Raw genomic sequence first — 15,094 nt, 5'->3', positions numbered from 1 at the left:
AAGGTTTCACAAGCTGGGCCTTGACAAGTCCTGACTTAACAGTTTCTTCTAAGCAGGTGATCTTAGGGCTCTGTGAAGCTGAGGTTGCACAGAGATGCAGGCGTGAGGAAGGGTTGGGCATGGCACAGACCCTTCCAACGTATGCCTCTTGTAACCTCAGGGTATGGGTGCTTCGATACTGAGGGGGGGAAGGCAAAGGCTACCTAAGCATCTAGATACAGCTGCAGATCCTTTGTCAGCATCAGGGAAATAGAAGCAGCAGCTTTTACCCAGCCTTTGTGCTGTTGGCCACACGCTTGTAACTTCTCCCCACATTGGCTGGAGCGCACGGTCAGGGCAGAGCTGAGGGAAAAGGAGGAACCACACAATTGATCGCAGCCAAGGACAGGAAGTGGGGACTCCCCCCACTCCCACAGCCAGAGGGGCCTTTCTGAGCCCCTCATGGGCATCTGGTGGCCAGTCCTGCTGGTGGATGGAGCCAGTGCTTTCCCAGGGCAAAGGTCACTGGCTCCGGGCAGGGAAAGCAGCTCGCCCGTCCCTCTCCTTCCCTCCTGTCCTCCGGTCACAGCAGGCAGGGGAAACAAGGTCTCTGTGATAAGGGTTTGTAAAGAACAGGCCTGTTATCAGGACTGCTTTCCTGTCAGGCCCAGCTTGGGCTTTCCCAGGGCAGAGGTCAGGCCGGGGCACGCAGGCTGCACCCTGCTTTCACAACCACCACCCCGCTGGCTGTGTGCTCCTACAAGCTTTGCATGAGAAACGTGTCCCCGCACCCCCAGCCCCCCGTGCCCGGGCGGGTTCAGCTGCCGCCGTGCGGGGACAGAGAGAGGAGCACGGCCGGGCCTGCACAGCCCTGACGCCATTCCCGTGCCGCCCGGGGGGATGACGACTCCCGGGCCCCTTCCCGCGCCCCGAGGAGCGGGGTCCTTCCCGGGGGACGAGCCCCGAGGAGCGGGGTCCTTCCCGGGGGACGAGCCCCGAGGAGCAAGCCCGGGAGTGCCGGGCGGGGCGGGGCGGGCGGCGCGATGGGAGAGGTGTCCCGCAGGGGCCTGGCGGAGTGCGCACACGGGCGGCCCCCGGGGAAGGGGAAGGGGAGGGAGAAGCGTCTCCTCCGCCGCCCGCCGCGGCCCCGAGAGGGGGGGGACACGCACAGACGGAGCCCCTGGAGCGCTCCGCGGCACCGGCACCCGGAAGGCCCCGGTGCGGTGCGGCGGCGCCGTTGCCATGACAAACGCGGGCGTCACCGGCGGCGCCGGCGTCACTTCCCGTCCCGGGCCGGCGGCGGGGCGGGCGGCCATGGCGCTGTCGCGGGCGGAGCGGTGCCTGGCGCTGCTGCTGCGGCTGCTGTCGCGCGCCTGCCTGGCGCTGCTGGGGCTCGTGAGCCCCGCGCCGCCGCGCGCCGTCCCGCCGCCGCGCCGCGAGCTGCTGCTGCTGCCCGCGCGGGAGCTGGCGGCGCGGCTGCGCGCCCGGGAGGTGCGGACGGGGGCGCGGGGGGGACGGGGACGGGCCCCGGGGGGCGGCCGGCCGGCTCGGGGCCGCCCCGCGCCCTTCCCGGCCGATCCCGTGGAGGGGCCGCGCCGCCCGCCCCCGCCTCCTGACCGGGCGTTCCGCTGTGTTCCGCCGTTCAGGTGACGTGCGTGGAGGTGGTCGAGGCGTACGTGGAGAGGATCCGGGAGGTCAATCCCCTCATCAACGCCGTCGTCAAGGACAGGTAAGCCGGGGGAGGCCGGGCGTGGCCCTCCGCCGGCCCCCCGCAGCCCGGGCACCGGCGCTGCGAGCAATGGCTTGGCCGGGTGCGGAGGGAGAGCTGGGGAAGCCTCATCTTCCATTGTCACGGCTCGGACCCGCCTGCCCTGCCGAGACACCTGCTCCTTGCCATCCCTGGAGGCTGGGGAGACGCTGGGGAGGCGTGCCACAGCGTCCCCACCGGTTTCCTCTCTGCAGGTTTGAGGAGGCCCTGCAGGAAGCCCGGCAGGTAGATAAGCTGCTTTCAGAGAGCCCTGATGATGACTACTTGGAGAAGTTCCCCTTTTTGGGTGTTCCCATCACCGTCAAGGAGGCCTTTTGCCTGCACGGTGGGTTTGCCCAGGCCGTGACTCGCTACATGAGGGTGATGGGTGGCTGTGGTGGGGTGCTTGGAGGGAAGCACCTTCCTTTTTCCCCTGGTCTACATCCCCCTTCTGCCCAGGCTCATGTGTCTGCGTTCACTTGCAGCACCCAAACGCTGTGGGCGTGGTGGTGCCTCAGAGGAGCAGCCCTTGCTGGGGACCTGCTTCTTGCAGCCTGCTGCCCCAGAGTGATCCTGGGGAGCTGGCCCTGACACCTCTCTCTCTCTGTTGTTGGCCCTGGCACTACAGGGATGCCCAACACATCTGGCCTGGTCAACCGCCGCAATGTGATTGCCACCTCGGATGCCACAGTGGTGTCCCGGCTGAAGCAGGCTGGTGCCATCCCCCTGGGCATGACCAACTGCAGCGAGCTGTGCATGTGGTACGAGTCCAGCAACAGGGTCTACGGCCGGACCAACAACCCCTACGACCTGCAGAGGATCGCGGGTGGCAGCTCAGGTGAGCCCCAGCGCCGCAGCACAGCCCCGCGTGAGCAGCAGGTTAAGAGCTGGTAAGGAAAGCATCCCTAAGTGCCATGCACGCTGCTTGGACTTGCTGCTGGGCTCCCACAGAGTCCCCAGGCCTCTGGGCTGTGCAGGAGGTCATTTGGAGGTCCACCTGCTTTACATCTCCTGGATGTTACACCCAGCATCGCATCAGCTGTCTTACCCTGCAGGCAAAGAGCAGTGCTGGGGTGGCACTCAGGCAGGGACATCCCTTGGGCCCACATTGCCTGGCTGTCCCCCAGATGTCACTGAAGCCAGAGCAGCTCCCACCCTCTCTGCATGTGAAGGGAAGAGGCCACCACGAGATGCCTTTGCTTTGATGGATGATTTGCACTGTGAGGGTTTTTTTTCCTCTGTTTTCCCCTCTGCAGGTGGGGAGGGCAGTGTCCTGGCTGCTGCCTGCTCGGTCATAGGTGTGGGGTCAGACATCGGTGGCAGCATCCGCATGCCCGCCTTCTTCAACGGCATCTTCGGCCATAAACCCACAACAGGTAAAGCAGGCACGAGGGTCTCCTCGAGGGTCTCCTCAAGGGTCTCCTCTCCTCCCCAGCAGAAATGCTGGGCAATGTGGGGTGTGGGAGGAACCTGTTCCGGACTATCCAGTGCTTATCTCTGCTGAGATTGCCGGAAGGGAACAGGCAGCTCCTTGCACAGGGCATGCCCACCACGTGAGCACATCCTGGCTTTGGCATGGCAGCTCGTTGGTGGCAGGGTGCCAAGCGCACGGGAGGTGGGAGGTGTCTCACCCCTGGTATTGCATCCTCAGCGTGGGATGTTTCCCAAGGCCAGGATCTGCTGCTGGGGTGTTTTCCTGGCAGCCGGTATCTCGGCAAGGTGCTGCTGCTCCTTTCCCCACCCTGTGCACCTTGCCATCAGTTGGCAGGCGCTGCCCTGTGGGAGTCCCTGGGTGATGGCTTTCCCTGCACCCAGGGCTCCTCTCGTGCACCTTGTCCCCGCTGCCCTACTGCTCAGGGGTGGTACCCACATCTCCCTCTGTGCTCGCAGGGGTGGTGCCCAACGACGGCCAGTTCCCAAACGCCCAAGGGGTGCGGACCAGCTTCCTGTGCACGGGGCCCATGTGCCGCTATGCGGAGGACCTGGAGCCTATGCTGAGGGTCATGGCCGGTCCTGGAGTCAACAAGTAAGTTGCTCCTGCTCAAGCAGCTGGGTTGGTCTCAGCTCCTGTCTGGCCAGTGCAGCGTGTCCGTCCCGTTCAGTGTACAAGACCTGGTCTGCACCACCCAGGTTGCTTGTTACTGGTCCCCTGCCCCGGATTCAGCAGGACCCGTGCAGCCAGGGTTGTCCTTCCACAGCCCCTACACCTTCCTTTGGGCAGCTCAGGGGAACAGGCAGCTGCAGTCAGCCTGGTCCTCCTCATGGGAAGATGTGGGTGCCTGTGTGTCTTCAGGGGCTCTCCTCCCCACCCTGATGGGTAGTCCTGAGGGTCCTGTCAGTTGTCCTGAGGGTGTGTGTGAGCAGCTCTGGCAGCCAGGGAGGAGCCAGGGGTGGGTTTGTGAACCAAGCGCTCTTCCTTTCCCAGGCTGAAGCTGGATGAAAAGGTCTCACTGGAGAAAATAAAATTCCTCTGCATGGATCATGATGGTGGGTCCATTTTTGTGTCACCTGTGGACAAGGAGATCTTGCAGGCCCAAAAGAAGGTAGGAAGGAATGGAGGTTGGCTCTCACTGGGGTGAGCCTGGAGGTAAAACCTGGGGGCGGGTGGAGGGCTGCCTGGGGAGCCTCAAGGTTTGTATCGGATGGGAGGAGGTCCCACGGCTCAGTGTGGAGGGGATGGGCTGGAGCTGTGGGATCCCCTGCATCACAGCAAAGAGAAGCTGCTCCTGGGCTCTCCCCCATCCCTGGTTTCCGCGGACTGATGCAGACCCCTTCCCCTCTTCTTCCCCATAGGTGGTGGAGCACCTTGAAAGTGACCTGGGGGTCCAGGTTCAGCGCGTGGCAATCCACAAGATGAAGTATTCTTTCCAGATCTGGTCAGCCATGATGTCATCCGCGGATGACGACGGGCAGGTACATCAGCCAGTGGGGAGGGACCAGCCCTTGGGGCCAGTGAGCAGGCAGGGCCCTGCCTCACTCTTCCCTCCATGCTGGGTCTCCTGCCTGGGCAGGTTGGGATTCATGCCCCTCAGGGTGCCAGGGCTGAGGTGATAGATCAAGGAGCAGCTTTTCAGCAGCAGGCCAGCACCTGGTACTCACCTGTGGACAGTGGCCACTGCGCCAGGCTCCGTGCCTGCAGGGAATGCTTGGAAGCAAAAGCAAACTCTCAGGAGCATTACACATCATGTGCTTTGCCAGACAGGCAGCAGAGACAAATAAACCAACCCCAGTTTTCTGAGGAGGGCGCACCTGGCCCCCTCTGCCCCCTTTTTCCCAATCCCACAGCAGCAAATGCCTCTGGGAGACGTTATCCAGAGCATCACCCCTTGCATGGTGCCAGAGGAGAGGTACTGGGAGGTGCTGGGGGTGGGGTTCTCCTTCCACAGAGCAAGGTCCCTCCTTGCTGTCGCTGGCAGGGAGAGATGCTCCTGCTGCTGCTCTGGGTTAGTGCTGGAGCTGTGTGAGACTCCCAACAGGCCTTTCTTGTCTGGGAACAGCTCGTGTCCTGGTAATAACGGGACACTGGAGGTTTCCCTGCTGTTGGTCAGCCCATTCCTCCTGCCATGCGCTGGGAGAGGGTGCTGAGGGTGGCAGTACCTGTGCCTGTGTGTTACAGGAGGCCCAGCTCTTCACGGACCTGCTGGGGGACCACGGGAAGCCGGTCTGGCCGCTCTGGGAGCTGGTGAAGTGGCTGGTGGGGATGTCCTCCCACACTCTGCCAGCTATTGGTAAGGGCAGGGGGAGCCCCAGGGAGAGCAGGGGCGGTGGGTGAGTGCTTGAGGGAAGTGGTGCCCCACAGAGAACCCCAATTAGGGCTCTTGTGCTGCTGTCTAATGAGTGCCAAGGTCATTGCCCCAGCACTGCATGACCCCAGCAGCTGGAAGAACTCACAGCCACGGGCAGGCTGGAAGCCAAGCTGGGAGATGGGCTGCAGAGCCGTGCCATGTGCTGGGGGAGTCCAGACTGGGACCCGGTGTGCTGGCAGGGGTGGGGGCCTGGGGGGCCCATGGGGATGCTGTGTGCTTACCCCAAAGTCCTCTGGCTCACTCCTGTTCCTGATGTGCCCTGCACTGCAGCCCTGGGGCTGACGGAGAAGCTGATGAAACTCAACCCTGGTGCGAACGCCAAGCTGGTGAGCATGGGGAAGAGCCTGCAGGAGGAGATGGAGGCCCTGCTGGGGAGGGACGGGGTGCTCCTCTACCCCTCCCACCCCACCCTCGCTCCCAGGCACAACTCCCCCATATGCATGCCCTTCAACTTTGCCTACACAGGTGAGTGGCTCTGACTCCTCTGCTGGGGTACAGGAGGGGCCGCAGGCATCCCCTAACCTCCTGTAGCAGCACAGGCTGGGAGCCAGGGTGTTCCCACCTCTGGCAGTGGGAATATGAGGGAAGGTTTGTGGTTAGTGTGGGGCTGGTTTGATCTCAGGGCTGGGGTGGGGAGGGCAGTGTGTGCAGGGAAGCACCCTGCCCCAGAGGGGTGCACTCAGGCTGGGGTGGTTTAGAGCTGCTCTGTCATTTCAGGCATGCTGTGTGGCTGTCCTGCAGCTCGAGCTCTGTGAGGGCAGCGTTGTGCTACAGCTGCCTGGCTTGATGGGGCCTGGGGGCAGGAATATCCCCAAGTGAATCGTGGGTGTGCCACAGCATGTGCCACAGAAGTCTGTCGTCACTTGTGGCTGCAGTTTGCATGAGTGATGCCAGCACTGGGAGCCTCTGGCCAGTGATGTCCCCTGGTCATGCTGCCTGTGCCACCTGCCTTGGCTGCGCTGCTCCAGCAAGGGGCTCCAGGAGCCCAGCACCATGCATGGCAGCAGCTCCCTGCCTAGGGTGGGAGCACTGGGCAGTGATTTCTCTCTGTTGCTCTCCTTGCTCTGATGTCACCTTCCTTTTTCCAGCTATCTTCAACGTCCTGGGCTTGCCGGTGACACAGTGCCCGCTGGGCCTGAGCAGCGAGGGCCTCCCGCTGGGCATCCAGCTGGTGGCAGCCTCCCACAACGACCACCTCACCCTGGCAGTCGCCCGCTATCTGGAGAAGGCCTTTGGAGGATGGGTTTTACCTGGGAAAACTTAGCCTGGGCTCCTGCTGCTGTGGGGAGACGGTGGTGCCCAGTGGGGCAGTGCCAGGCACCGATGCCAGATCCCATCACAGCACTACTTGCTCCATCCACATCCCCCCCCTCTGCGCTCTGAGCAGCTGGCAATGCCACCAGCCCCAGGGAAGCCAGGCTGCTGGCACTGGAGCTGTGTCCTCCCTGCAGCACCCTCGGCCAGGGTGGGGACCTGACCTCCCTGTGGGCCCTGGGGAGCCCTGGTGCCGCAGGCTGGGTGAACAATCCCACTTCTGGGGCAGCACCTGCACCCTGCCTGCTGCGGGCACCTGTGTTCTGGGCATGGAGGTGGCTGTCTGTCTGTAACACTTGCTACTTTGAAGATGCTAAATGAAAGCTGAGGAGAGGAGGTGCTGACAGACGCTCAGGGATGACCCCCCAGCACCATGCTTGGGGCTCGCTGGGAGCATCCATCCTCCTTGGTCTTAACTGAGGCTGGGGGGCTGGGACAGTACCCAGTGCTCCTGCAGCCGCCCTGTGCTGCCGTGGGGCTTCTTCCCTCACCCTCTAACAGGGATGGGGCTGAGGGTGCTGGAGGCAGCCCGGTGCTCATCTCACCACTGGTGCTTCGAGGGGTGGAATGTGTGGGGCTCTGCCCAGCCTGGAGCTGGTGGGCAAGGGAGAAGGGGGTTTTGCTCTTCCGAGTTTTTGACAGCACTGGAAGAGCTCTTTACGTGCTGCTCTCTGCGTGCCGAGACAGTGAAAGCATCTCCTGCCTGGGTCTTCATCCCCTCCTGTCCCAGGGTGTTACCCAGACTGATGGGCATCCCTGACACCCCGTGTCCCAGGCTGCCAGGCCCCTTTGCCCCGTGGGGGGACGCAGGCAGATGTGTGGGGCAGGCACCACATGAAAGATGTTCTCAGTAAGAGTGGCATTAAAGAGTGGGGTTTGCTACCAGCCACGTGTCCTTATTCCCAGCTTGCCCCCCACCTTGTGGGACTGCTGGCCCGATGGGTCCCAAAAACCCATGGAATGCTGCTGGCTGTGGGCACGGCGTGGGGACAGCACTGACTCAGTGGATATGGGGGGACAGCCTGGCTTGTGTCACCCCCATCCTGCCCTGATCCTGGTGCTGCCGCCTTCTGTCCCCAAGCCACAGAAGGTTCCTCACCAGGTCCCTCACCGGGACTTTCCATGGCTTGGGGACAGAAGCCAACGTCACCTGCATGCCAGAGATGGGTGCAGCCAAGGCGTGAAGCTGGCTCCCAGACGGCACTGCGAGTCTCCCAACAAGGAAGGAAGGAAGGAAGGAAGGAAGGGAAAAACAAGCCCTGGAGCTCCCCGTGAAAGCTCAGAGCCCAGTCAGGGCTCGCAGAGCTGCGGGCAGTTGCGTGGCCGGCGCGGGGGAAGCACCTCGGCTGCTCCAGCACTTGCAGAGCGGCTGTGTGGCCCAAGGTAGGGGGGATGGCTGATGCTTCAGGGATGGTTGATGCTTCAGGATGGCTGATGTTTTGGGGATGGTTGATGCTTTGGGGTGGCTGATGCTTCAGGGACGGCTGATGCTTCAGGGGCAGCTGATGCTTTGGGGATGGTTGATGCTTCAGGGCAGCGTGACTGCAGGATTATGAGTGAACGATGGGATGTGTGGAAGAGATAAGCCTTGCTCTCCCTGCTGTCAGCTGCCGGGGTAGCCACTACACTGTGTATATACAGAAAACTTATGGAAAGGGGCTGGATTCTTCCCTCTGGGCAGGGCAGACTGAGACTGGGTCTGCTGGGGTTAACAGGAAGCTGGCAGGGACCGTCCTGCAGCCACCCTGGCTGCTGCCAAAGTGCAGGGGGCACAGCATGTGCCCCCCCGCAACAAGAGCAGCCCTGTCCGTGCCCACACAGGCAGCTCGACACCCAGATCCCTGCAGAGTCCCAGGAACAGTCCTGGGACCCCTTGTCCCTCTAGGGAGAAACACTTGCCCCCTTGGCAGGGGACCTGCTGCATGGCCTGGGGGGCTATGAACACGCTACCCCTGCCCGTGTTTCAGCCCTGCGTTCCAGACGGCTCACCTTGGGGTCGGAGCCTTTGCCCATTCCATGTCCTTGCTGCTCCTCCTCGGTTCTGCTCTGGATGGCTGCGAGGGGCAGAAGACGCAGGGAAGGCATTTGACACACGCCTGGGTGGTGTCAGTGCGGAGTCCCTGGCACACGGGGAGTGAGGGGCAGCGGGTGGGGGTGAGCCGGTCCCGTCCGGCGGGGAGATGCTCCCACCCGTCTGCAGAGGTGTGTCCCCGCGGCCGGGAGGTCGGTGTCGGTGGCCTCAGAGCCCTCGCATGTCTCTCCCGGGAGAGCAAAGCCACCTCCCTTGCCAGCATGAGCAGGTAAAGCCTCGCTGGGAGATGAGTGCCGCAAGGCACAGGGAACTCCTGCCCGGTTTTGGAGAGGGCAGAGGGATCGGTGCTGTCCCAGCACCGCCCCAGGGCTGCGCAGGGACCTGGCGAACCAGCCTGAGCCTCCGAGGTCTCCCAGCTCCGGCACTGGCGCTCTCAGGGCGGTGGGAGGGCCGGGGGGTGTTGCGGTATCACCAGTTTTACCGGTGTGAGTCACGCCGAGCGGGGCTGAGTCACTGCGAGCGAGAGCATCGGGCTGGGAGCGTCCTCCAGAGCCGCGTTCCGGGGACACCCGCACGGTGACATCCTGCCGGCTTTTGGGGAGGGACCGAAGCCAGCGGGAGCCAGTGAGATGCGTGTCCCCGCGGCACATCCCGGGTTCCCTCCGTCTGCAGGTGGCAGAAGGCGCCGGCGCCCCATGGCACCCGGCACGGCCGCGTAGGGCTGGGGCCGATGGACGGGCTGCGGCGGGATGAGCCCTGCCCTGCGCCTGCTGCTGAGCCTGGCCGGCTGCACCCTGCTCCGGGGTAAGTCTGCTGCGGCGGGCGGGGGGCGGCCCTGGCTGCAGGGGGGTCAGGAAGCACGGGGACAGCACTCAGGGCAGCGCTCAGACCTACCCAAGGCAGAGAAGACTGCGGTCTGCAAGGCGTGAGAGGGGAGAGGAACCCCCAGTCACCAGCAGCTGTGTCCAGGGGTCAGTGCCTGTCGTGGGACTGCAGACAAGAGGCTCCAGGCCATGCACAGGGGGTTGGGAGCCAAGATGCTGAGTGCCACACTGGCAGGCAGTCCCTGGCAGGGACCTGGTGTCTGCCTGTGCGGGACTGAAGGTGGTGGTTGGGGTTTGGGGGGTGCATGATGCCTCTGTGCAACGTGGCCAAGCGACGAGCAGCCAAGGAGGGGGTCCCTGCAGAGCTGCACGATGCTGCCTGACGCCCCTCTGCTTCCCCCCAGGCACACCCCTGCCCCCCCGGGACGTGAGGCTGGAGGCACAGAACTTCCACATCCTCTTGCGGTGGGAGCCGGACCCCGGCTCAGCCCCCGGCGCCGCGTACCAGGCGGAGTGGAGGAGCCGGTAGGTGCGGTGGTGGGGAGGAGCAGGAGAGGGACCCTGGCAGGGGGCTGTCGATGGGACCGCTGGTGACCCGGGGATGCTCATCTGACTGTAAATACCATCCAGTGACGGTGCCAGAGCTGGCAGGGAACGCTAGGGACCAGCTCACCCAACCCCTGCCCGGGCAGGGTCAGCTCAGGACTGTGTCCTGGCGGGTTCTGACCACATTTGAGCATGAATCCCCCACAACCTGCTCCCTCTCCTGGTCACCCTCCAGGTTTGGGTTTGGGGTTTTTCCCCCCCTCCTGCTTAAATGGAGTTTCCTCTATTTCAAGCAGTGCCTGCTGCATCTTGCCCTTTCACTGGGCACCGCTGAGAGGAAGCCTCCATCTTCTTTACTCCATCATGTTGATAAGACACTCCTCCCCCAGCCATGTCCTTTCGAGGTGAAGCAGTCCCCACTTGCTCAGTCTCCCTCTTACCACAGATTCCTCGACCCCTTGCTCATCTATTTGGCCCTTCATGGACATGTTTCTTCTTGTGGCAGAGAGCACAGGCCAGGGCACAGCACTCTGGGTGCTGTCCCAGTAGTGCCAGTTGAAGGGACTTGACTTGCTGGCAGTGCTCTTCCTAGTGCAGCCCAGGAGACTGTTGGCTGGCATCTGTTCTCTCCCAGGCTTTCCACTCAGGACAGCAACAGGCAGCCTTCCTTTTTGGCAAGGAAGGTGCTGCCAAGGAGAAATTCCTTCATTTTCCCATGGGCAGAACTTCCCGCTGGACCAAGGCAGATGCCTGCTGGGGGAACAGCACCGGCTCCTGGGCGTGTGAGCTGTGTTTTGACGACATCCATGATATCTACTGGGCCAGGGTGAGAGCAGTGGCTGGAGGCAAGCTGTCTGAGTGGGTCTCTTCCAGGGAGCTGCAGCCATACAGAGACAGTAAGGACTAAGGAGATCTTTTAGCTTGTTTTTGGGGGGGAGGTCTCTCCTTGGAGAGGTCTGGTGGGGTACAGTGGGAAATGACATGAAGAGAGTGGTGGGAAAAGTGCCGTCAGAGGAAAGGGGTGGGGGTAGAGCTGCTGGAGAGGGGCTGGGTGAAGAGCAAGGGAACAGAGCAGGATGCAGGCATGTGCCTCTTCCCACTTACAGACTGGCTGTCCTGTCCAAAAAGCCTAGCTGTCCTTTGGAGGGAGGAAAAACTTCAGGACCATCCCCTAACCCACCTTGTAGGGGGTTGTTGCAATGAACTGGATGTGCCAGCAGCTAAAATGGCACGTGTGTCAGCCATCTGGGTTCCCTTTATTGTTCCCTCTGCATCCAACTGGCATAAAATAGATGCCCAGTTGCTGAGCTCAGCAGTGATGCCTCAGAGATGAGGTGCTTAGCAGCACGGAGCCAGAGGTGCTTGGCAGGTCTGTGCTGGCTTGGGGTGGTGGGGCTGGAGGAGGCAGGAACTGGCTCTCCTAAAGACATGGTGGCTGCTGTTTCTAGAGCTGGTTTCACAGCACACATTGCTGCCAGGCCAGATCTGAGGAGGTTTCTGTGCACGGGGAGCAGGGTGTCAAACAGAAAACCATCATTTCTGGAGAAACACGATGCCTGCCTTCTGGGGCTTTTTAAGGGCTTAATTTTCTTCCTCCATTTTATTTTTCTTCCTCCTTCCTACAGCAATTGTGGGCCCTCCCAAGTTGTCCTGGGTGTTCCAGGGTCATGATCTCTCTGTAAACATCACCATGCCACTCACTCCCTACCGAGACAGAACGGGTTCTTACCAGCCGGTTGACCGGGTGCTGCTGAAGCTGTGGTACTGGCTGCACCTCTTCGAAGGGGACACACTCACCCAGCAAGTATGTGGTGAGGAGGGCAAGGCTCAGGACTCCCAAAAGCTTTCCAGGTGCAGCAAAGGTGCCGGTGACCAGTTGCACTGGTGTGGTGGTGCCTGGTCCTGCCCCAGCTCTGCCCAGGCTCCGCAGCACAAGCAGCGTGAGGCTGCACTCCCAGATCAGGGCATGCAGGAGAGCCCTGAGTCCTGCTGGCCTTCAGGGACACAAAAAGCCTGTAAGGATTGCTGTCCAGCACACAGGAGGTGTTTGGGGAGGGAACAGGCGCTGGAGGTGCTGGGGAGCAGTGTGGGGGGGAACCCTGTGCCCCACACTGTTGGGCGAGTGGGGTGTGGAGGCTGCACTGGGGAGTGGGGCAGAGCACGGACCCCACCTCCCTCTGCCTCAGCCACGCATCTCCTCTGCCTCCAGGTGCCCTGCAGACAGGAGGATGCACCCTGCACCTTCAGGTTCCTGAAGCCCAGCACGCAGTACTGCGTCCGGAGCGTGGCCGCGGACATGGCGGAGGAGCGGAGCCGGGAGGCCGAGCAGTGCGTGCTGACCCCAGCAGGCCCCGCAGGTGGGTGGGAGCTCTCTGGCTGCCACAGCTGCCGTGGTCACATCTCAGGTCCTGCTGGCAGCACGGACGTGTGTGGAGGTCTGGGCTGTGTGTGGAGGTGTGGGATGTGTGTGGAGGTGTGGGATGTGTGTGGAGGTGTGGGCTGTGTGTGGAGGTGTGGGCAGTCTGGAGGTGTGGGCTGTGTGTGGAGGTTTGGGCTGTGTGTGGAGGTCTGGGCTGTGTGTGGAGACGTGAGCAGTGTGTGGAGGTGTGGGCTGTGTGTGGAGGTGTGGGCTGTGTGTGGAGACGTGGGCTGTCTGTGGGCTGTCTGTGGAGGTGTGGGCTGTGTGTGGAGGTTTGGGCTGTCTGTGGGGGTGTGGGCTGTGTGTGGAGGTTTGGGCTGTGTGTGGGGGTGTGGGCTGTGTGTGGGGGTGTGGGCTGTGTGTGGGGGTGTGGGCTGTGTGTGGGGGTTTGGGCTGTGTGTGGAGGTGTGGGTTGTGTGTGGAGGTTTGGGCTGTGTGTGGAGGTGTGGGCTGTGTGTGGAGACGTGGGCTGTGTGTGGAGGTGTGGGCTGTGTGTGGAGGTTTGGGCTGTGTGTGGGGGTGTGGGCTGTGTGTGGAGACGTGGGCAGTGTGTGGAGGTGTGGGCTGTGTGTGGAGGTTTGGGCTGTGTGTGGGGGTGTGGGCTGTGTGTGGAGGTTTGGGCTGTCTGTGGAGGTGTGTGGGCTGTGTGTGGAGGTTTGGGCTGTGTGTGGAGGTTTGGGCTGTGTGTGGAGGTGTGTGGGCTGTGTGTGGAGGTTTGGGCTGTGTGTGGAGGTTTGGGCTGTGTGTGGAGGTGTGTGGGCTGTGTGTGGAGGTTTGGGCTGTGTGTGGAGGTTTGGGCTGTCTGTGGAGGTGTGTGGGCTGTGTGTGGAGGTTTGGGCTGTGTGTGGAGGTTTGGGCTGTGTGTGGAGGTGTGTGGGCTGTCTGTGGAGGTCTGGGCTGTGTGTGGAGGTGTGGGCTGTGTGTGGAGGTCTGGGCTGTGTGTGGAGGTGTGGGCTGTGTGTGGAGGTGTGGGCTGTGTGTGGAGGTGTGGGCTGTGTGTGGAGGTGTGGGCTGCTCGTCCCCTGGCCGTTCTGGCTGGTGTTGGTGGCCCAGTAACGCCTTGTGGGGACCTTTCCTGGGGAGATGCTCTCTTGCTCTCTGCCTTGGGCTTGCCCTGTGTTCTTTTCCTTGAGCATCCCAGCTGGGGGCTCCAGGGAAGCATGGGGCAGGCTGGGGGGGCGGGGGGGGTACCAGCTGAGATTCTTCCAGTCCTCAGCCTGTTGTGACCTCCTGACAGGCTTTCCCTGGGTCACCCTTGCTGTGCTGAGCAGTGTCCTCCTGCTGCTGTGTGTGGCCGGGCTCTGCTTCATCCAGCTGTACGTCTTCTCCAGCCCCTCGGAGACGCATCTCCCAAAGACACTTGTGAGTGAACAATCCTCCTCCAGCCCCCCTGCCCCGCACGTGCTGCAGGAGAGACGGGGCTGCCTGCATCTGCAGGGAGCTCAGGATCTCCTTCCCTCCACCTCAGGCACCATCCCACCCATCCCAGTGCCCAGGTGCCTCCCCTGCCATCCCACCCACCGTGCCCCCCAGCCTCCCTGCATGGGATGCATGAGTCGGATATGGGTCACGCTGGAGGAGGGTGACTTGGGCAGCACGTGGCCTGTGAGCTCAGCCCCTGCCAGAGCCTCCTGCTTTAGGCAGTTAGCTTTTGTTGGCTGCAAACACCTAGAAGAGGAGAAAGGGTGCTACTGCTACCTGGGCCAGGCTGGCCTGGGCAAGATGCAGCCCCTCACTGCTCTGCCGCTGGGATAAATGCAGCCAAGAGGCTCCAGAGCTGCAGCCTGCTGAGCTGATCCAAAATGTGCTCTGGGTCAGCAGGACTGAGCCCTGTGGAAACAGTCACCAGGGCAGCCTTTCTTCCCAAGTCCCAGTTCCCCCCGTTTCCCAGTGCTGGGAGGCTGCAGCAGTCTGGGGTGAGCAGCCCTTTGAGCAATGGGAACAAAGCCAACCTGGCTGAGCTAAAGAAGTTCCCTTTGCTTTGTTCCTCTTCTCAGCTTCTGTGGGGGGGTTGCTTGCATCTCTGAGGATGCAAGAGCTCTTCCATCAGTCTCTGGGGCACAGCTTGAAAAGCAGCAGCATGACACCTGCTGTGACTGTCCCCAGGCACCCCAGAGCCCCTGTGGGTACTGAGCAGAGCCCTGCCTGTGCTTCTCCTGGGCATGAGCAAGGTGAAACGGGCTGCCCAGGACCGTTCCCTGTTTGGGGTGTGCAGTCTGTCAGCCCCAGGCTGGCAGAGGTTTCAGTGAGGTGAGACTGACTGCTTTGCTGCTTGTTTTCTGGCAGACCCGCCTGAACGGGGAGCTGAGTGTGGCAATCAGAGTGCCCACCCTGGAACTCAAGGAAGACTCGCTTGCCCTGCTCCTGCCCACCATGCTCCCCTCCCACAGCACCCCTGCCACCGAGCAGACAGTACCCACAGTCCAG

The 15,094-nt window shown here is 62.4% G+C and overlaps 1 protein-coding gene across 1 annotated transcript; it reads left to right on the top strand.

The window, feature by feature from the left end:
* Positions 1 to 1,293: 1,293 nt before the first annotated feature.
* On the top strand, positions 1,294 to 7,723 carry FAAH2 (fatty acid amide hydrolase 2; the record flags this gene model as incomplete). Its single annotated transcript, XM_084269073.1, has 11 exons — positions 1,294 to 1,470; positions 1,626 to 1,708; positions 1,942 to 2,072; positions 2,355 to 2,564; positions 2,983 to 3,102; positions 3,617 to 3,752; positions 4,152 to 4,269; positions 4,520 to 4,639; positions 5,343 to 5,454; positions 5,803 to 5,997; positions 6,621 to 7,723. The coding sequence occupies 11 exons, from the start codon at positions 1,294 to 1,296 to the stop codon at positions 6,794 to 6,796; spliced, it is 1,578 nt and encodes a 525-aa protein (XP_084125199.1). The 3' UTR covers positions 6,797 to 7,723.
* Between the last annotated feature and the right edge of the window lie 7,371 nt (positions 7,724 to 15,094).

Source organism: Gallinula chloropus (assembly GCF_964237585.1).
Source record: "Gallinula chloropus genome assembly, chromosome: 11".
Lineage (NCBI taxonomy): Eukaryota > Metazoa > Chordata > Aves > Gruiformes > Rallidae > Gallinula > Gallinula chloropus.
This window is presented reverse-complemented; position numbering and strand designations above follow the sequence as displayed.